The sequence below is a fragment of the Somniosus microcephalus genome, chromosome 4, assembly GCF_052327205.1.
Source record: "Somniosus microcephalus isolate GS21.2 chromosome 4, FLI_Smic_1.0, whole genome shotgun sequence".
NCBI lineage: Eukaryota > Metazoa > Chordata > Chondrichthyes > Squaliformes > Somniosidae > Somniosus > Somniosus microcephalus.
In genome coordinates, this window is record NC_140990.1 from 174,179,851 (window position 1) to 174,202,891 (window position 23,041).

A 23,041-nucleotide genomic window follows, 5' to 3' on the forward strand; every position below is an offset into this window, starting at 1 on the left:
TCAGCTCCGATGGACGGGTCACATCGTCTGCATGCCCGATACGAGACTCCCAAAACAAGCGCTCTACTCTGAGCTCCGACATGGCAAGAGAGCCCCAGGTGGGCAGAGGAAACGCTTCAAGGACACCCTCAAAGCCTCCTTGAAAAACTGCAACATCCCCACCGACACCTGGGAATCCCTGGCCCAAAACCGCACAAAGTGGAGGAGCAGCATCTGGGAAGATGCCGAACACCTCGAGTCTCTTCGCCGGGAGCAAGCGGAAGCCAAGCGCAAACAGCAGAAGGAGCGCACGTCAACCCAAGCACCCCACCCACCCGCCTCTTCAACCGCCGTCTGCCCCACCTGTGACAGAGACTGTAGGTCCCGCATTGGACTCATTAGTCACCCAAGAACTCATTTTTAGTGTGAAAGCAAGTCATCCTCGAAGAAGACTAAGGAAGTTAAGGAGGGTATCAATTTGAAAGAAAAGGCATACAATGTTGCGAAGATTAGTGGAAGGCCAGAAGACTGGGAAATTTTTAGAAACTTGCAAAGGATAACCAAAAAAAAGGGAGAAAATAGATTGAGAGTAAACTAGCAAGAAATATAAAAACAGACAGTAAGAGCTTCTACAAGTACATAAAAAGGAAGAGAGTAGCTAAAGTAAACATTGGTCCATTAGAGGGTGAGGCTGGGGAATTAATAATGGGAAACAAGGAAATGGCAGAGACTTTGAACAAATATTTTGTATCTGTGTCCACAGTAGAAGACACTAAAAGCATCCCAATAATAGTGGAAAATCAAGGGACAAAAGGGAGGGAGGAACTTAAAATAATTACTATCACTAGAAGAAAAAGTACGAGGCAAACTAATGGGACTAAAGGCTGACAAGTCCCCTGGACCTGATGGCCTGCATCCTAGGGACTTCAAAGAAGTGGCTGCAAAGATAGTGGATGCATTGGTTGCAATCTTCCAAAATTCCCTAGATTCTGCAAAGGTCCCAGCGGATTGGAAAACTGCAAATGTAATGCCCATATTCAAGAAAGGAGGGAGACAGAAAGCAGGAGACTAAAGGCCAGTTAGCCTAACATCGGTCATTGGGAAAATGCTGGAATCCATTATTAAGGTAGTAGCAGCAGGACATTTAGGAAATCATAATACAATCAAGCAGAGGCAACATGGTTTTATGAGGGGGAAATCATGTTTGACAAATTTATTAGAGTTCTTTGAGGATGTAATGAGCAGGGTGGATAAAGGAGAACTAGTAGATGTGGTGTATTTGGATTTCCAGAAGGCATTCGATAAGGTGCCACCTAAAAGATTACTGCACAAGATAAGAGCTCATGGTGTTGGGGGTAATATATTAGCATGGATAGAGGATTGGCTAACTAACAGAAAACAGAAAGGGTGGAAGGACTTCCTGTAAGGACTCTATTCCATTCTCCCAGTTTCTCCGTCTCCACTGCATCTGCTCCGAGGATGCCACCCTCCATACCAGTGCTTCCGACATGTCTTCCTTTTTCCTCAACCGAGGATTCCCCTCTACTGTAGTTGACACGGCCCTTGGCCGTGTCCGTTCTATTTCCTGCACTTGTGCTCTCACTCCTTCCCCTCCCTCCTGGAACCAAGATAGGGTTCCCCTTATCCTCACCTTTCACCCCACCAGCCTCCACATTCAACGGATCATCCTCCGCCATTTCTGCCACCTCCAGCGTGATCCCACCACCAAACACATCTTCCCCTCACCTCCCCTTTCAGCATTCCGAAGGGACCGCGCCCTCCGCAACACCCTGGTCCACTCCTCTATCACCCCAACACCCTTTCCCCTTCACCCGGCACCTTCCCGTGCAAGCGCAGGAGATGCAACACATGCCCTTATACCTCCTGCCTTCCCACTGTCCAGGACCCCAAACATTCCTTCCAGGTGAAACAGCGATTTACTTGTACTTCTTGCAATTTAGTATATTGTATTCGCTGCTCACGATTCGGTCTCCTCTACATTGGGGAGACCAAACGCAGATTGGGTGACCGCTTTGCGGAACACCTCCGTTCAGTCCATAAGGATGACCCCGAGCTTCCGGTCGCCTATCACCAATTCTCCGCTCCACTCCCACTCTGACCTCTCCGTCCTCTTACACTGTTCCAATGAAGCTCAACGTAAGCTCGAGGAACAGCACCTCATCTTTCGATTAGGCACTTTACAGCCTTCTGGGCTCAATATGGTGTTCAACAATTTCAGACCATAACCTCTGTCCCTATCTTTTTTTCTCTCTCTCTCTCTCACATGGCAGCTGTCAATCATTCTGTCTTTGCCATTTACACTTCATCTAGAGTCATCTTTTGTTTCTTAACTTGTCCCATTACCATCGCCTTTTGCTGTGCACCATTATCCCTTTTGTCTCTTAATCTCTCCTGCCTTCCATCCTATCACAGACCTTCCCTTTTGGTCTTTCCTCCCCTCCCCGCTTTCCCTGCCCCTACACTTACTTAAAAACCTGTTCCATCTCTAACTTTTTCCAGTTTTGACAAAGGGTCATCGACCTGAAACGTTAATTCTGTTTCTCTCTCCACAGATGCTGCCTGACCTGCTGAGTATTTCCAGCATTTTCTGTTTTTATAACAGAAAACAGAGTTGGGATAAATGGGTCATTTTCAGGTTGGCAAACTGTAACTAGTGGGGTGCCACAGGGATCAGTGCTGGGGCCTCAACTATTTACAATCTATATTAATGACTTGGATGAAGGGACCGAGTATACTGCAGCCAAAGTCGCTGATGATACAAAGCTAGGTGGGAAAGCAAGTTGTGAGGAGGACACAGAGTCTGCAAAGGGATATAGATAGGTTAAGTGAGTGGGCAAAAATTTGGCAGATGGAGTATAATGTGGGAAAATGTGAGGTTATCCACTTTGGTCGTGAGAATAGAAAAGCAAATTATTATTTAAATGGAGAGAGACTACAAAATGCTGAGGTACAGAGGGATTTGGGTGTCCTCGTACATGAAACACAAAACGTTAGCATGCAAGTTCAGCAAGTAATTCGGAAGGCAAATGGAATGTTGACCTTTATTGCAAGGGGGATGGAGTATAAAAGTAGGGCAGTCTTGCCACAACTGTACAGGGCGCTGGTGAGACCACACTTAGAGTACTACGTACAGTTTTAGTTTCCTTATTTAAGGAGGGATATACTTGCATTGGAGGCAGTTCAGAGAAGGTTCACCAGATTGATTCCTGGGATGAAGGGGTTGTTTTATGGACAAAGGTTGAGCCTCCTACTCATTGGAGTTTAGAAGAATGAGTGGTGATCTTATTGAAACATAAGATTCTGAGGGGGCTTGACAGGGTAGATGCCGAGAGGATGTTTCCCCTCGTGGGGGAATCTAGAACTAGGGGGCACAGTTTCAGAATAAGGGATCGTCCATTTTAGATAGATGAGGAGAAATTTCTCTCAGAGGGTCGTGAATCTTTGGAATTTTCTACCCCAGAGAGCTGTGGAGGCTGGGTCATTGAATATATTCAAGGCGGAGATAGACAGACTTTTGAACTACAGGAGAGTCAAGGGTTATGGGGAACAGGCAGAAAAGTGGAGTTGAGGCCAAGATCAGATCAGCCATGATCTTACTGAATGGCAGAGCAAGCTTGAGGGGCCGAATGGCCTACAGTCCTGCTCCTATTTCTTATGTTCTTATGATTCAATTAATATGTAGCACAAAGATGGCCAAATACTATAATTATGTTGTAATTGAACTTAAGAATATTCACTTCAGGCTCCCCACATTAAATCTGGATATTTGAGATCACTCTGCTTCAAGCGCACTCCTGTCTGGAGAAGATCCTTGACTGAGGAGATAAAATGAACTGAATTTTGCCCAGAACAGTGATATATCACAAGGCCACAATCTTAGGAGGCACGGGAAATACTTGGACATGATAAACAATGTGCACAATTTTGAGCGAGAGATTATCTGACATTAACTTCACTGGATTACGCATCTTGGATTTATTGCCACTATGATGAATGATGTTTGGAGGTTGCTGCAGCATTGGTTCTGTTCTCCGTAACCTTTGCTGTACCCTTTCTTATGGGCCTTCATTTTTTCATTCCTCATCTCTGCAACCTTAAGGTTGTCAAGTAGGCCTGCTCTGGTTTTAGTGCCTGTTCCACGTACACAATAAATCAAAAAGAACTTAGTGGTTTATGGAAAAATAACCTGCTCAGTTGATGGGCACATAACTGACATCCGCATTCCCTTCTCATCCGTCGCTCATGTATCTTATTTATAAAGTGAGGAACTTTCCAGAAGTTTAAGATAAGTAATTCTAATTGTTCAGCCTGTTTACATTAGGTTATAAGATTGGATGGCAACATGCTGTTAAGTGAATCTGTGATCAAGCTCTTTGTGTCAATACACTCGTGTTAGGGTGTGCAATGCATGCGAACTCATCCATGTGCAACAGTATGCAACATGTGCAAACATGACCGTAAGTGGCTGTGTCAGGAAATATGGCAGCCAATTTACATACAGCAAGCTCCCACAAACAGCAATGGGATAATGACCAGGTACTCTCTTTTTGTTATGTTGATTAAGGGATAAATATAGGCCAGGACACCAGGGATAACTCCCCTGCTGTTATTCGAAATAGTGCCATGGAATCTCTTATGTCCACCCAGGGCCACAGGACATCCCCAAGAGGTACAATTAAGTTATTTTGAAGTGTAGTCATTGTTGTAATGTAGGAAACGCGCAGCCAATTTGCGCACCGCAAGGTCCCCCAAACAGCAAAGTTTGATTATATGGTACACGTGTGTAATATGTAAACTCGAGGGAATTGTCACAAGAGGTTCCTGACCACAGACACACTATAGACAATAGGCGGGTGAGCATGTCTTCAGAGAGTTAACGGAAAGTAAAAGCAAAAAGCAAAGTCATTCCTTGGGTCACTCGAGCACTTCCTCTCACCACTTCAACTTGTATCAGACTTGACTCAGTGGTAGCACTCTCACCTCGGAGTCAAGGTCATGAGACTGGAGCGCAAAATCTAGGCGGACACTCTGGTGCAGTACTGAGGGAGCGCTATACTGTTGGGTGTGCCATTAAACTGAGGCCCATTCTGCCCTCTCAGGTGGATGTAATAGATCCCACGGCACTATTCAAAGAGTAGGGAGTTCTCCCCGGTATCCAGGCCAAAATTTATCCCTCAACCAACATCACAAAAAAACAGATTATCTGGTCATTATCTCATTGCTGTTTGTGGGACCTTGCTGTGCTCAAATTGGCTGCCCATGTTTCCTGCATTACAACAGTGACTACACTTCAAAAGTACTGCATTGGCTGTAAAGAGCTTTGTGATATCCTGAGGTCGTGTAAGGCGCTAAAGAAATGCAACAACAACATGCATTTATATAGCGCCTTTAATGTAGCAAAATATCCCAAGACACTTCAGAAGAGCATTACAGGAGCGTTATCAATCAAAATTTGACACCGAATCACAGGAGATATCACGTCACATGAACAAAACGCTTGTCAAAGAGGTAGGTTTTAAGGAGCATTTTAAAGGATTAGAGAGGCAGAGAGTTTTAGGGAGGGAATTCCAGAGTTTCAGGCCTTGGCAGCTGAAAGCACAGCCGCCAATGGTGGAGCGATTCAAATCGGAAATGCACAAGATGCCAGAATTGGAGGAGCACAGAGATCTCAGAGGGTTGGAGGAGTTTACAGAGATAGGGAGGGGCGGGGCCATGGAGGGATTTGAAGATAAGGGTGAGAATTTTAAAATTGAGGCGTTGTGGGACCGGGAGCCAGCGAGCACAGGGGTGATGGGTGAATGGGACTTCGTGAGAGGCAAGATACAGGCAGCAGAGTTTTGGATGAGTACAAGTGTATGTCGGGTGATAGATGGGAGGCCGGCCAGGAGAGCATTAGAATAGTCAAGTCTAGAGGTGACAAAGGTATGGATGAGGGTTTCAGCAGCAGCGGGTATGATAGGGATTACGGAAACATGGCTCCAGGGTGACCAGGGCTGGGAACTCAACATCCAGGGGTATTCAATATTCAGGAAAGACAGGCAAAAAGGAAAAGGAGGTGGGGTAGCATTGCTGGTTAAAGAGGAGATTAACACAATTGTAAGGAAGGACATTAGCTCTGATGATGTAGAATCTGTATGGGTAGAGCTAAGCCAAGGGACAGAAAACGTTAGTAGGAGTTGTATACAGACCCCCCAAACAGTAATGCGGAGGTTGGGGGATGGCATTAAACGGGAAATTAGAGACGCGTGCAATAAGGGCACAGCAGTTATCATGGGTGACTTTAATCTACATAGATTGGGCTAACCAAATTAGTAACAATACTGTGGAGGAGGAATTCCTGGAGTGTTTACGGGATGGTTTCCTGGACCAATATGTCAAGGAACTAACTAGAGATCAGGCCATCTTAGACAGGGTATTATGTAATGAGAAAGGATTAATTAGCAATCTTGTTGTGCGAGGCCCCTTGGGGCAGAGCGATCATCATATGATCGAATTCTTCATTAAGATGGAGAGTGAAGTATTTGACTCGGAGACTAGGGTCCTGAATTTAAATAAAAGGAAACTACGATGGTATGAGGCGCAAGTTGGGTAGGATTGATTGGGGAATGTTACTCAAAGGGTTGACGGTGGATAGGCAATGGCAAACATTTAAAGATCGCATGGATGAACTACAGAATTTGTTCATCCCTGTTTGGCATAAAAATAAAACAAAAAAGGTGAATCAACCGTGGCTAACAAGGGAAATTAAGGATAGCATAAGATCCAAGGAGAGGACATATAAATTGGACAGAAAAAGCAGTAAACTTGAGGATTGGGAGCAGTTTAGGATTCAACAAAGGAGGACAAAGGGATTAATTAAGAGGGGGGAAATAGAGTATGAGAGTAAGCTTGCAGCGAACATAAAAACTGACTAAAAGCTTCTATGGATATGTGAAGAGAAAAAGATTGGTGAAGTCAAGCGTAGGTCCCTTGCAGTCAGAATCAGGGTAATTTATAATGGGGAACAAAGAAATGGCAGACCAATTAAATACATACTTTGGTTCGGTCTTCACAAAGGAGGACACAAATAACCTCCCAGAGATGTCAGGGAACATAGGGTCTAATGAGAGGGAGGAACTGAAAGAAATCAGTATTTGTAGGGAAATTGACAGGATTGAAGGCAGATAAATGCCCAGGGCCTGATAATCTACATCCTAGGGTACTTAAGGAAGTGGCCCTAGAAATAGTAGATGCATTGCTGGTCATCTTCCAAAATTCTATAGACTCTGGAACAGTTCCCATGGATTGGAGGGTAGCTAATGTTACCCCACTATTCAAAAAAGGTGGTAGAGAGAAAACAGGGAATTACAGACCGGTAAGCCTGACATCGGTAGTGGGGAAAATGCTAGAGTCCATTATAAAAGATGTAATAGCAGAGCACTTGGAAAACAGTGACAGGATCGGACAAAGTCAACATGGATTTACAGAAGGTAAAGCGTGCTCGACTAATCTACTGGAATTTTTTGAGGATGTAACTGGTAAAATAGATAAGGGAGAACCAGTGGATGTGGTGTATTTGGACTTTCAGAAGGCTTTCGATAAAGTCCCGCATAAGAGATTAGCGTGTAAAGTTAAGGCACATGGGATTGGGGGCAAGCTACTGACTTGGATAGAGAACTGGTTGGCAGACAGGAAGCAAAGAGTTGGAATAAACAGGTCTTTTTCCGAGTGGCAGGCAGTGACTAGTGGGGTACCGCAGGGATCGGTCCTAGGACCCGAGCTATTCACAATATATATTAATGATCTAGACGAGGAACTAGATGTAATTATCTCCAAGTTTGCAGATGACATAAAGCTGGGTGGGTGTGTGTGCTGTGAGGAGGATGCCGAGAAACTCCAGTATGATTTGGACAGGTTGGGTGATTGGGCAGATGCATGGCAGATGCAGTATAATGTGGATAAGTGCGAGGTTATCCACTTTGGTGGCAAAAACAGGAAGGCAGATTAGTATGTTGGCCTTCGTAGTAAGAGGGTTCGAGTACAGGAACAAGGATGTCTTGCTGCAGTTGTACAGGGCCTTGGTGAGACCGCACCTGGAGTATTGTGTGCAGTTTTGGTCGCCTTATCTGAGGAAGGACGTTCTTGCCATGGAAGGAGTGCAGCGAAGATTCACCAGGCTGATACCTGGGATGGCAGGAATGACATATGAGGAGAGATTGTGTCACTTGGGCTTATACTCACTGGAGTTTAGAAAATTGAGAGGGGATCTCATCGAAACCTATAAAATTCTGTCAGGCCTGGACAGACTAGATGCGGGAAGGATGTTTCCGATGGCCAGGGAGTCCAGAACCAGGGGTCATAGTCTAAGGATAAGGGGTAAGCCATTTAGGACAGAGATGAGGAGAAATTTCTTCACCCAGAGAGTGGTGAACCTGTGGAATTCTCTACCACAGAAGGCAGTTGAGGCAAATTCATTAAATATATTAGATATATTTCTTAAGGCTAAAGGGATCAAGGGATATAGGGAGAAGGCAGGGACAGGGTACTGAATTTGGATGATCAGCCATGATCTCATTGAATGGCAGAGCAGGCTCGAGGGGTCGAATGGCCTACTCCTGCTCCTATCTTCTATGTTTCTATGTTTTATCTGAACAGCAATAGATTGGGAGAAGGGGAAGTGCAACGAGACCTGGGTGTCCTTGTGCACCAGTCGCTGAAGGTAAGCATGCAGGTGCAGCAGGTGGTTAAGAAGGCAAATGGTATGTTGGCTTTCATAGCGAGAGGATTTGAGTACAGGAACAAGGATGTCTTGCTGCAGTTGTACAGGGCCTTGGTAAGACCACACCTTGAGTATTGTGTGCAGTTTTGGTCGCCTTATCCGAGGAAGGATGTTCTTGCCATGAAGGGAGTGCAGCGAAGATTCACCAGACTGATACCTGGGGTGGCAGGAATGACGCATGAGGAGAGATTGGGTCGATTGGGCTTATACTCGCTGGAGTTTAGAAGAGAGGGGATCTCACTGAAACTTATAAAATTCTAACAGGACTAGACAGACTAAATGCAGGAAGGATGTTCCCGATGGCCAGGAAGTCCAGAACCAGGGGTCACCATCTAAGGATAAGGGGTAAGCCATTTAGGACAGAGATGAGGAGAAATTTCTTCACCCAGAGTGGTGAACCTGTGGAATTCTCTACCACAGAAGGCAGTTGAGGCAAATTCATTAAATATATTCAAGAAGGAGTTAGATATATTTCTTAAGGCTAAAGGGATCAAGGGATATAGGGAGAAGGCAGGGACAGGATACTGAATTTGAATGATCAGCCATGATCTCACTGAATGGCAGAGCAGGCTCGAGGGGCTGAATGGCCTACTCCTGCTCCTATCTTCTATGTTTCTATGAGCTGAGGCAGGGGCAGAGTCGGTTGATGTTAAGGAGGTGGAAGTAGGCAGTCTTGGTGATGGAGCGGATATGTAGTCGGAAGCTCATGGCAGGGTCAAACACAACACCAAGGTTGTGAATGGTCTGGCTCAGCTTCAGACAGTTGCCAGGGATGAAAACGGTGGTCAGGGAACAGAGTTTGTGGCGGGGGACAAAAACAATGGCTTCGGTCTTCCCAATATTTAGCTGGAGGAAATTTCTGCTTATCCAATACTGGAGGTCAGACAACCAGCGTGACAAATCAGAGACTGTAGAGGGGTCAAGCGAGGTAGAGCTGAGTGTCGTCAGCGTACATGTGGAACCTGACGTTGTGTTTTCAGATGATGCTGTCGAGGGGCCGCATGTAGATGAGAAATTGAAAGAGGCCAAGGAAAGATCCTTGGTGGACTCCCGAGGTAACAAGGCCTTTATCTCTGTTATATAAACCTCTGGTTAGACCCCATTTAGTGTATTGCGTTCAATTCTGGGTACCAAACCTCAGGAAGGAGATACTGAACTTGGAGTTGGTGCAGCACAGATTCACGAGAATAATACTGGGGCTAAGAGAGTTAAATTGTGAGAACAGGTAAATTAAGGGGTGACCTAATTGAGGTGTTCAAGATGATTAAAGGAGTTGATAAAGTAGAGAGAGAGAAACTATTTCCTGCGGTGGAGTACTCCAGAACAAGGGGGCATGGCCTTAAAATGAGAGCTTGGCCATTCAGGGTGATGTCAGGAAGCACTTCTTCACACAAAGGAACTTCTCCCCCAAAAAGCTGTGGAAGCCAGGAGGTCAACTGAAAATTTAGAAACGGAGATTGATAGATCTTTTGTTAGGGAAGGGTATTAAGGGATATGGAACCAAGGCAGGCAAATGGAGTTAAGTTACAGATCAGCCATGATCTAATTGAATGGCGGAACAGGCTCGAGGGGCTGAATGGCCTCCTCTTGTTCCTAAGTCATGCTTCCTTTCTTAACTGCTGCACCAGCGGAAGCTTGAAACAGGTCACCTGCCTGCCTCCCTCCTCAACTAGTTTCCCGAGAAAACAAGCAGAAGCAGTGCTATCTTCCCTGGGGAAAAAGGCCAGTGCCACCAAAATTGAGCTCCTGAAAGCTTTTCTTATTTAGTAAAGGATGTAGCTTTTCTTATTTAGTAAAGGATGTAAACATTCACCTGCACACCTGAAGCTCTGAGCCGTGAGCCCCTTCTCCACCGCTATCACCGTCAGGAGGCTGAGAAAGCTGCTGGTCACCGAGTACCGTTTATTCCTCCGTGTGTCCACACTACTGGAGTCCGTCTCCTTTGCCTGCTCAGAGCTATCGGACGCCCACGTGGTGTTAATCGCGGCCTTGATCGCCTCTGTCCACTCTTGGGCCTCTTGTTGTGTCTCTGCCATGAGAACGAGAACCTCTTCTGGAAAAGTCACCTTAAGGCGGGGAGCGGAGCCCACCGTCACTTCTGACTGAACGTTGAGGCATTGACTAATCTTGTAAGACACCAAGGGCTCCTCTTCTACGCCATTGGTTCGAAAATACTTGAGTTGGCTTCCGCTAAGGACAAAGGTGTATGAGTTCCAGTTGTTCTGAGGCATTAACTTATGAAGTATCCCGATCCGAAGCGCACCTACTGCGGGCAAGGGGAGGGTTCTCGGCCGCACGGCCTCCACTTGGCAAGTCCCAGGATGCCAGTCAGGAGGTGGCGGGCCATGGATCCCGATTGACAGGCCCGACGTCTGCGGCGGACGCAGGGCGAGCATTCGTTCCAGGAGGTCCCGCCTCCAGTCTTCAGCCTCCTGTTGGGAGCTCGCTTGCAGTTGCAGCCATGCGCCATTGGAGAAGAGGGCCTCCAGGACGCGGTCACCATGGTTGGCCGACACAGTGATGCTTTGGCAACGGCTCAGGTAGTACACGTTGCACAGGTGCCAGTCATCCCCAGTCCCCACGCTGTACAGGCACAGCTCTCGGGGACAAAGCTCGACGTAGCAGTCCTTCCACGGGCCAGCGTGATCCTGTCTTCTGGCCAGGCTTCCCTTCTTCAGGACGTCTCGACTGCGCGGCCGAGGATCTGCGGGACGGAAGACAGAAAAATTGGTGCCTTGGTCATCCATGCCGCGTCACCTCCAGACTCAACTATTCTAACACTCTCCTGGCCGGCCTCCCATCTTCCACCCTCCGTAAACATCAGCTCATCCAAAACTCTGTTGGCCGTACCCTAACACGCACCATGTCTCATTCACCCCGGTGCTCGCTGACCTACATAGGCTCCTGGTCCGACAATGCCTCAAATTTAAAATTCTCATCTGTGTTTTCAAATCCCTCCATGGCCACGCCCCTCCCGATCTCTGTAACCCCAGAGGGCGGTGAAGGCCAGTTCATTAAATATATTCAAGAAAGAGTTGGATATATTTCTTAAGGCTAAAGGGATCAAGGGATATGGGGAGAAGGCAGGGACCGGGTACTGAGTTTGGATGATCAGCCATGATCTCATTGAATGGCGGAGCAGGCTCGAAGGGCCGAATGGCCTACTCCTGCTCCTATCTTCTATGTTTCTATGTCCAGCCCTACAACCCTCTGGAAATCTCTGTGCTTCTCCAATTCTGGCCTTTTGCGCATCTCCAATTTCCATCACGCCACCATTGGTGACCGTGCCTTTACAAGTCTAGGCCCCAAGCTCTGGAATTCCTTCCCTAAAAAAGGTGAGAGAGGTGGAGAGGTTTAAGACGCTCTTTAAAACCTACCTTTTTGACCAAGCTTTTGGCCACATGTCCTAATATCTTATGCGGCTTGGTGTCAAAATATGTCTAAATACACTCCTTTGAAGCACCTGAGGATGTTTTAGTATGTTAAAGGCGCAATAGAAATGCAAGTTGTTCTTGCTTTTGAAAAGAACTGCAAAAATCAGTGCACTGCTTCATTAGACAGCAGAGTCTGACAATTTCATACATTCTTTTTTGGAAGTGTTCATGGAGGTGAGGAAAATGCTCGCACTGTTAACAAGAGCAGTTTTATTTGCTATTGCACCCAGTGTTGAGCACTCCCAACCTAACAAAAGCACCTCCTGCCGCTCCATTGTGACATTTCCGTTCCAGCTGTAACTGTGGCCCTCCCGAAGCTGTCCATTTAACACCAAATTAAGGCGTAGTTTCGTGCAGCAAATTAAAAACCGCAGGCAACTGGGTCAAAAATGTTCTGAAGTCGCTTACCTCGGGACAAAGATTGAAATCAGGAGAGAAAGGAGGCTTTCACCCAGTGAGCTAGATTCAAACTTATGTCCGACAGTCAGAGATCAATATTTGCTGTTCTAACCGGTCGTACTGCTCTCTCTCTCTCTCCCAAAGGTATATTGGTTTCCTTCCAATTTTATTTTCTCCTCTTGTGACAACGGTGTGGGTGAGTGGATAGCACTCTCACCTGAGTCAAAAGGTTCACGTCCCACTCCAGAGACTGGAGCGCAATATCCAGGCTGGCACTCCAGTGCAGTACTGAGGGAGTGCTGCACTGTCAGAGGTGAGAGACATTAAACTGATGCCCCGTCTGCCTTCTCAGGTAGACGTAAAAGATCCTGCAGCACTATTTTGAAGAAGAGCAGGGGAGTTCTCTCCATTGCCTGGCCAATATTTATCCCTCAACCAACATCACTAAAAAACTGATTATCTGGTCATTTATCCCATTGCTGTGTGTGGGACCTTGCCGTGTGCAGGACCTTGCCGTGTGCAGGACCTTGCAGTGTGCAAATTGGTTGCTGTGTTTCCTACATTATGACAGTGATGACACTTCAAAAATACTTCATTGGCTGTGAAACACTTTGGGACTATTTTTTTTAAAATAATGAAGGGTTTGACAGGGTAGACATAGAGAAGACGTTTCCACTTGTGGCAGAGCCCAAAACTAGAGGCCATAAATATAAGGTAGTCACTAATAAATCCAATAAGGAATTCAGCAGCAGTTTCTTTACCCAGAGAGTGGCTAGAATGTGGAACTCGCTACCACAGGGAGTGGTTGAAGCAAATAGCAGAGATGCAGTTAAGGGGAAAGCTAGGTAAGTATATGAGGGAGGAAGGAATAGAATGATATGCAGAAAGGGTGAGAAGAAGTAGATTGGGAGGGGCCTCATGTGGAGCATAAACGCTAGCATAGATCGTTTGGGCTGAATGGTCTGTTTCTGTGCTGTACATTCTATTCAAGTATGTAATTGTGAAGTTGTGAAAGGTGCTATATAAATGCAAGTTCTTTCTTTTCTTGAACGCTGACTGGGCTACAATTGCATGGGGGCCAGTCTCACTTTGGTGCTTTGCCTAAGTAGCTTGTTCATGTGTCAGCTGAGACAGTAGGGGCTAGATTGGCCACGGTTGGTGGACTGGGGTGCTACTCTACCACAACGCAAGAGTGCCGGCAGCTTCCAGGCTGCTGCTAACACGGCGGAAATTTATTGTTAAAATTTTCGCCCCCACCGTATTTCCCTAATCTTACAATAAGGTCACCCACTCAGCAGGGAAATGGAGAAATGAAGTTTGGGGGGGGGGGGGGGGGGGGGGGAAGATTGACATACAAATAGGCAGGGGCTTGGGAGACCGCAACCCCAAGCAATTCCACCCACCCTGACCAAAAAAATATATAGAGTCAGTGGGGCTGGGGCAGGAGATCCCAGGCTTAGTGTCGGCAGGGTATTGTCCATGTGTTTCATCAAAGCTAAGCTTGATCTATCTACATCCAATACTTACACAACTTCCAGCAGGGATTCACTGAACAGTGATCAGGAGTGGGAAGCCTGACTGAGTAGATCCCTTCAAAGTTTAGGGGTGTAGTATCCCTTACAGCACCTGGGCTGAGATTAAGCTACCTTGACATTGACCAGCGATCGCCCTGTGGACCTTCCACATCTGAATGACTCGGCACTACACTGGGCAGTGCCTCTCTCTTTAAGGTAAGCCTCTAAGTTTTGTTAACGTTTATGTTCCATGATTTTGCAAAACCAACTCTAGCATCTAGTCTTATGTAACATCATTTTCCAGATCAGAATAAGGCTTTGAAAAAATAAATTAAATATACAACAGTAGGATTCTGGAGGGAAGAATCAGTTTCGGTGCAAGAAATGGCCTGTGTGATTGAATTAGTGTTGGAATCATTTATACTACAATTCTCTCACAAATCCTTCAACATTGGAGCATTGAAATGTGAAAACTAATCAAAGAGAATAGCACTTTTCCAACCCCACTGCTGCTATTTTAAATGTGAGTGCACAGAGTAATCCTGCTATCATCCCTTTCCCCTCCTGTTCCTAACACACCAAGTCCCATTCACCCATCACCCCTGTACTCACTGACCTACACTGGCTCCCGGTCCGGCAATGCCTCAATTTTCAAATTCTTATCCTTGTGTTCAAATCCCTCCGTGATCTCGCCACTCCCTATCTCGAAGTTCCTGCAGCCCTACAACTCTCCAAGAACTCAGCACTCCTCCACTACTGGCCTCTTGTGCATCCCTGATTTCCTTCACCCCACCACTGCCAAGCTGTCTAGGCCCCAAGCTCTGGAATTCCCTCCATAAACCTCTCCGCCTCTCTATCTTCCTTAAAGAGGCTCCTGAAAACCTACCTCTTTCACCAAGCTTTTTGGTCACTTGTCCTAATATCTCTATGTGGCTCGTGTCAAATTTGGTTGAGAACGCTCCAGTGAAGCACCTTGGAATGTTTTATTACATTAAAGGTGCTATATAAATGCAAGTTGTTGTTGTTGCTGCTGCTGAAGTTAATTTCCATTCTCTGCAACTGTTTAATTCTTTTTTGAAAAAGGTTCCTGTTGGCAAATTGCTCGCTATAAATGTTCGGGCTGCAAAAAATTGCTTTCCTTTTACTGTGGAGATGGAAACTAATCTCTGCTCCTTCGAACGCAAGTGAGAGCTCCTGCCATTCATTAGTACCTCTCATACTTAAAAACCATTACATTCAGCAGTCACACTAATCCCCTATTTGCTGGATAATAGATGTATGTTTTGCCACTGCACTTTCCCTATTAATCCAATAATGCAAATGCTCTTATTTTCCCTGCTACATGTCACTTGGCTGCAGACGACAGTGGTCCATTTTTCTCCCCCCCCCCCCCCCGCCCCATTGACTATCAACGACATTTCAAGGGATCTGCAATCAGCGAGACCAATAATGCTCTCTCTGCATGAGGGAGGTCTGCAGCGCCTTTTGTTGTACGAGAGAAAGCCTCATTCAGACCTGTATTTTTCTATCTCTATAATATGGGATGTGGCTTTTCTCTCTCTCTCTCTCTCGCCCCCTCAATGAGGGGGGAAAGAAAGCTAGAGAAAGATTTCTCAATTAAAATGATTCGGACCACATGGATCAGGGAGGATGCATTCAATTGCACAGTCTCGTACACAAGGAGGCAGATAATAGCTCATTTTTTGGAGTGCAACCTCAAGATGCCATCTCTCTCCAAGCCATTTTACTACCAGTGCGGCATAAAAAAACAAAAAACAAATTTAAATGAAGAGATGGAAAGTTAGTGAGCAGTATATACGAACATACAAAATTGATGGGCAGGAAAAGACCAGTCCATCAAGCCTGCACCACACTCCATGATGGATGGAGCATCATGACCAGAAACTTCAACCGCCCCACCCTACCCCCACCATGTAATTCCTGGGGGAGGCAAAAAAAACAGAAAGAAACCCAGGGCCAATAAGGGAAACAATACTCTGGAAAATTCCTCTCCGACAATCGAAACCAGTCCAGGAGATCACGTGGACCAAGTGTTATCTGTAAACGATAACCAGGGCTCGTAGGAGGTGGTCGTTGGATCAGAGGCCGAAACCATTGTAGCTCGGAAAGCAGCGGTGTGATTGATTACATTATCTAACGATATAGTGTCTCATCTGAACAGTGCAGCACTCCCTCAGTACTGCACTCAAGTATCAGCCTGGATTTTTGTGCTCAAGTCTCTGGAGTGAGACTTGAACCCACAGCCTTCTGACTCAGAGGGTGCTAGCACTGAGCTACAGCTAACACCCAAGGGAAACAGTATTTCCTCTGGTGGGTGAGTCAGTGACAAGGGGTCCTCCTGTTATATTCCCTTGGTCTCAAGTTTTCAAATTCTGAAACTCAAAGCATTTCAGTCTTTCACTTTTATCCTAAAATAATGACCACTTGTCCATCTACCCTCTGGCTACAATTTCACACTTCCAAGAGACCCAATATTACCTTCTTTTGCAACCCTTGAGCTATTTATAAACAATTCCTACAATGATTATTCAATTAAATGATAAGCAGTTTATCCCCTTCTCTCCAAGTTGGGCCAAAGGGCACCAGGTGCCCCCTGATACTGCGCAAAAGTGACCAGTTATCCTGGAAAGTGTTGGGAAGGTTATTTGCCATGGAAGTCAGCACAGGGGTCACTGGAGAGCAAGCAGATGCAGGATCCCAGGCTGATTGCCCCCTCCCTTGCCCAGTGGTGCCGAGGTTAGTAATAATCTATTCTGGATCAGAGAACTTCCATCATCTGGAACCATACCTCAGTATAATCCACCAGCTTCAGGGGAGCAGAGCAGAAAACTGATGGGAAATTTAAAAAAATTGGCAACATATCATATGCATTTCATGAACAATAATAAAAGGTTGGAGGTTGTATCAAGGGGTGAGCCTGTGTACTTTCCAATCAATGTCAAGGCTCTATTTGATAATGTAAGTTTTCTTCACTTGCCTGACAAGGGATCACTGAGAGCAGAACCCCCACTATTAAACTGTAGTAGAATCAGAAAGTGGACCTACATAGGAACAGGAGGCGGCCATTCAGCCCCTCGGGCCTGTTCCACCATTCAATTAGATCATGGCTGATCTGTAACTTAACTCCATTTACCCGCCTTGGTTCCATATCCCTTAATACTCTTGCCCAACAAAAATCTATCACTCTCAGTTTTGAAATTTTCAATTGATCCCCAGCCTCAACTGCTTTTTGGGTGGGGGGTGGGGAGTTCCAAATTTCCACTACCCTTTGTGTGAAGTGCTTCCTGACATCACCACTGAATGGCCTAGCTCTAATTTTAAGGTTATGCCCCTTGTTCTGGACTCCCCCCGCCAGAGGAAATTGTTTCTCTCTATTTACACTATCAAATAATGTAATCACCTTAAACATCTCGATTAGATCACTCCTTAATCTTCTATACTCAATGGACTACAAGCCTAGTCTATGAAACCTGTCCTCCTAATTTAACTCTTTTAGCCCGGGTATCATTCTGGTGAAGCTGCACTGCATCCCCTCCAAGGCCAATATATCTTCTTGACATGCAGTGCTTAGAACTGAACGCAGTACTCCAGATGCGATCTAACCAGAGCTTCGTACAGGTAGACTTTCCTTTATCTGAACTTCCGAAAACCGAAAACCTCTAAAAACCGAAAGTTTTTTCGTTCAGCGTAAGTCGTGCGCACGACGCCGCCCCCCGCCGCCGCCGCCCCCCGCCCCCCGGCCGACCCCCACCGCCGACGCCCGACAAATTTCCCAGTCTTATAAAATACCTTCCGAAATCCGAAATTTTCCGAAAACCGAAACACGGCTGGTCCCGAGGTTTTCGGATAAAGGATAGTCTACCTGTACAACTCTAGCATAACTTCCAACCCCTTGAATTCCAGCCCCCTTGAGATAAAGGCCAACATTCCATTAGACTTTAGACCTGCAGCACGACTATCACTTAGTGCAATAACAGAGAGGTGAAACCACCTGCGGTATGGGTGGCACTTACTGCCTTTGCTTCGAGCGGCTGTCGCAATGTCACCGCCTTTGTCAAACAAAGATGAGGAGGCAGCACTGGAGGGAGGTAACTCGGAATCCAACGGACAGTGGGTTGGCGTCGTTCCAGATTGCAACCGGTAGCAGGAAGGAATGACATCGGATTGCGATCGGAAGAGCAGCGGCCGGTTGGTTGACCGTTCTTCAGCCGGATTGCTCCTCCTGGCGTGAGCCACGCTGTAACTGTTCGAGACGAAGGAGCCCTCAGTGTCCGCACCATTGGCCCATTGCTGTGTTGGCCAGTTGGCCACTCTAACTGGTTTGCTGGCGAGTGTATTTCTCCTCACTTCTATTTGTGTCGCAGTCTCTGGTTTGCTCATTTTCTGAGGTGTAATTCTGGTGCCATCTCTCTTGTGTGACCTCTCACCCCTGACCTTTAGGACTTCACGTCCGATGATCACTGGGACCTCCTGGATGCCAAACACCTCTTGTTTTGGGAGATCCTCACGTCCTATCCGGTCATCAATGCCACTGAAAAGAAAGAACTCCTCAGTGGCCTCCAAAGCAGGGCTGATATCATCTGCTTCCAGTGCCTCCATTGGCTGGGGTCTTTAAACTCTGGGCTGAGTTACCAACGGTTCAGTGATGAGTCTGATCAAAAGGACAGCAAAAACAACTCGCGAAAGTCCAGCAGGTCTTTTCCCTTTAAAAGGTTCCTTGAACATCAAAGAAAGCCGTGGGTGAATATCCTAGTCTTCCAACCCATCTATAATCTGCTGTGACAAGCCAGTTCCATTAGTTATTGGCGGAGCGCCTAACCTTGCATCCGGCACTGTACAGTCCATAAAAGAACCGCCAGCAAGGCGTGCCAATCTGACAGCTCAAACCTACTCAAAGAAAGATTTGGAGTGGTTGCTTTACTTTGTTCAAAAGGTCTATAATTGGACCCAGCCCTAGAGACTACAAAAGATGCTGAGCAAAGTGACTGAAAACATACAGCTAAAATTCTGACACCGAAAACAAAGTATTTTTATCGGCTAATAAAAGGGTTCATGTCTTCTCTTCACCTGGAAGCCTCTAACATGCTATCAAAGCAAAGCCTTGTTGATCGGCTGGTATGGTCTGCAAGTCAATGATGAACCTGGAATTCTTAAGTCTTTTCACTTCAGGAATCTTGTAGTCTGTCAACAAGCTATGATGCTGTGTCGAGTGATCGGAGTACATAGAAATGCTTTTAGATCACCGCTCCATCTCGTCAAGGCAATCTGCCTGCATAATACAAGGAACACCAGACCTGCCCAAGGAAAAACGGGTGTAGATTGACAGTTTACAATCAATTAGAATATTTCTGTGCTGCCACATATGGGTCTTGTTTCTCAAGAGTTTAGCACTGATGTCCATTACAAAAGCACGCCGTGCCCATTGTTCAATTATCTTCCATGTCAGGCAGAACAGGTCAACCCCTGAGGGAAAAAAAGAGAGGTGACTTTTATTTTGTGCTTTCCACAGTGAAGGCACATCAGGCATTAGTTTATAAATGTGCTGAATGTAAGGTTAAGCTGCAACATCTACATTAAGAACTACATTATTTCTCACATGTTCAATAAACAAATGCAATGAATTCAGGTGGTTTATATGTAGATTAATAGATACCCAGGAGTGAGTTACAGGCTGGAATCTAATCGAGGGGTTCAGATAACCAACCAAACCACAGCAGTAAAATGATCTCAGTTCCTGAAGTTCGATCACATCCTTCAGCTCCCTCTTTAAATGACATGCACAGTGATGTGTTCTGATTTTTTCACATTTCTAATTTAAGGAGGGTTTAGTTCCTGTCGGCTACATTTATCATCATATTTCTCCCTCTTTTATGGAGCAGCATCAGGGCAGATGTGGGGAGCGGGCGTGATCATATTCGGGATTTCCCTTCGGAAGTGGTGGGGGACAGGTGGCGACGATGCCCCATCAGTATCTAGGCATTTAAAGTGAAATGCAATGTAAATGAAGGAACTGCATATATTTTCTTTGCTTACAACAGCTGTCTTGCATCCCGCATTGCAAAGGAGATCGGGGTGGGATTTACATTTTAAATGAGCCACAAGTGCAAACAAAGGCACTCAGCCAGCACGCTGCAGGGGAGCCGGAGGCTTGGGACTTCCCTCGCCACCCAATCCCAAGACGGGCTCCCTCGTTCTTCCAGAAATCCCATCAGGAGCCCACCTAATACTATTTACATTAGCCCACCCCATCACAGTTCTGATGGGACTACCGTCACGTCCTGATGCAGCAGGGTATTTGTAAAAGGGCATCAATTTGTTGTGATGTCACGTGGGGACAGTAATGAGAAAAAATACTTGGGGAGTGGTTTGAGGCATCTTCCAATACAAACATCCACCCCCTCCACCGTGTCTGCAGTGTGTACTATCTACAGGATGCACTGTAGCAACTCACCAAGGCCACTTCGGCAGCACCTCCCAAACCCACGACCTCTATTACCTAGGACAAGGGCAGCAGGCGCATGGGAACACCATCACCTCCAAGTTCGCTTCCAAGTCACACATCATCCCAACTTAGATATGTATCGCAGTTTCTTCATTGTCGTTCAGTCAAAATCCTGGAACTCCCTACCTTCACCACATGGACTGCAGCAGTTCAAGAAGGTGGCTCACCACCACCTTCTCAAGGGCAACTAGGAATGGGCAATAAATGCCAGCTTTGCCCACATCCTGAGAATGAATTGTAAATAAAGTACTTCCTGCCTCTTAAATTTTGCCCATTTTAGTTATCAAAAGTTCTTTCAGGTGTTGGAGGAACCATCAACAACAACATTTAATGTAGTAAAACGTTCTGAGGCACTTCACAGGAGTGTTATCATACAAAATTTGACACCGAGCCATATAAGATGATGGGGGGGGGGCGGGGGGCGGCAGGAATGAAATCTCTCTTGGGTGGTAGTGCAAAATGGTGACAGCAAACCAGGAACCCGTCTTACTCCCCACCCAATTTTCTTTTCCCTTGACTTCAATGGAAAGGGAGAATCGAACAGGGTGTAAAACTTGCTGCCGATTTGCTATGGCCCGTTTTGCGCTCCCACCTAAAAACAATTTCAACGCCCCCCCCCCCTCCCCCCAAACAGCCAGCACCCCCGGCCACACCGCTCAGGTGGATGTAAAAGATCCCATGTCACTATTTGAAGGAAGAGCAGGGGAGTTCTCCCCGGTGTCCTGACCAACATTTATCCCTTGACCAACATTACTAAAAAACATTATCTGGTCATCAAACTGCTGTTAAGGATGCAAAGAATCTCCAAAGGGATATAGATAGGCTAAGTGAGTGGGCAAAAATCTGGCAGATGGAGTTTAATGTGGGAAAATGTGAGGTTATCCACTTTGGTAGGAAAAATAAAAAAACAAATTATTTAAATGGAGAGAGATTACAAAATGCTACAGTTCAGAGGGACCTGGGGATCCTTGTCCATGAAACACACAAAAAGTTAGCATGCAGGTACAGCAAGTAATTAGGAAGGCAAATGGAATGTTGGTCTTTATTGCAAAGGGAATGGAGTATAAAAGTAGGGAAGTCCTGTTACAACTGTACAGGGTGTTGGTGAGACCACACCTGGAGTACTGCGTACAGTTTTGGTCTCCTTATTTAAGGAAGGATATACTTGCATTGGAGGCAGTTCAGAGAAGGTTCACGAGGTTGATTCCTGGGATGAAGGGGTTGTCTTATGAAGAAAGGTTGAGCAGGTTGGGCCTATGCTCATTGGAGTTTAGAACAATGAGAGGGCATCTTATTGAAACATATAAGATTCTGAAGGGGCTTGACAGGGTAGATGTAGAGAGGATGTTTCCCCTCGTGGGGGAATCTAGAACTAGGGGGCATAATTTCAGAATAAGGGGTCGCCCATTTAAAATCGGAAATGAGGAGGAATTTCTTCTCTGAGGGTCTTGAATCTTTGGAATTCTCTTCCCCAGAGAGCTGTAGAGGCTGGGTCACTGAATATATTTAAGGTGGAGATAGACAGATTTTTGAATGTTATGGGGAGCAGGCAGGGAAGTGGAGTTGAGGCCAAGATCAGATTGAATGGCGGAGCAAGCTCGAAGGGCCAAATTACCTATTCCTGCTCCTACGTCTTATGTTCTTATGTAATGGGAGCTTGCTGTGCGCAAATTGGCTGCCGCATTTCCTATATTACAACAGTGACTACACTTCAAATACATACTTCATTGGCTGTACAGTGCTTTGGGACATTGAGGTTGTGAAAGGCGCTATAGAAATCCAAGTTTTTCTTTCTTACAATTTTTGTCATTCCTTCCAAAACATTAGGAAATGTTCTTTTTGCTGTTTATTTATTCCAGTTATGACAGCATTCTGTGCTCACTCTCTGGACCTACACTTTGATTTCCTGAGTGTATTGATTATGAATAAATGATGGATTCTAGTCCATATTGCAAGATATTATTCTTGTTCACCCTAAATAATGAAGCAGATGTCATGGGTGAAAGTGGGGGTGGCGGAAGAGACGAGGACTTTATATAGGAATTGTGGCTCATTAACACAACATTCTCAGCCAGAAGGTGGGTTTATGCCACTAGTTACCATGATAGGAACACCAAAAGAAAGAAGAAAAAGCACAGGGCAGAGAATGTGGAACACATTGCCTCAGATGACACATGATGCAAAGATAACTGAGGAATTTAAAAGGGAGATAGAGGCTTGAGAAGTAAAGACATTTAAGGGAAAAGGAGAAAGGGGAGGGAATTGGAATTCATAGAATGATACAGCACAGGAGGAGACCATTCGGCCCATCTTGCCGGTGCCAGCGCTTTGAAAGAGCTATCCAATTAGTCCCTCTCCCCATCTCTTTCCCCATAGCCCTGCAAATGTTTTACATTCAAGTATTTATCCAAAT

At 45.9% G+C, this 23,041-nt stretch overlaps 1 protein-coding gene across 2 annotated transcripts in view; it reads right to left on the reverse strand.

The window, feature by feature from the left end:
- Positions 1–23,041, reverse strand: part of plekhm3 (pleckstrin homology domain containing M3) — a 109,935-nt gene that overhangs the window by 83,801 nt on the left and 3,093 nt on the right. For both annotated transcript variants that reach the window (XM_085985476.1, XM_085985477.1), the window contains exons 2-3: positions 18,140–19,589; positions 10,572–11,462 (exon numbers count right to left, since the gene is read on the reverse strand). In XM_085985476.1, coding sequence (XP_085841602.1) covers positions 10,572–11,462; positions 18,140–18,725 — 1,477 coding nt within the window. In that variant the 5' untranslated portion in view covers positions 18,726–19,589. The remainder of the gene's footprint in view (positions 1–10,571; positions 11,463–18,139; positions 19,590–23,041) is intronic.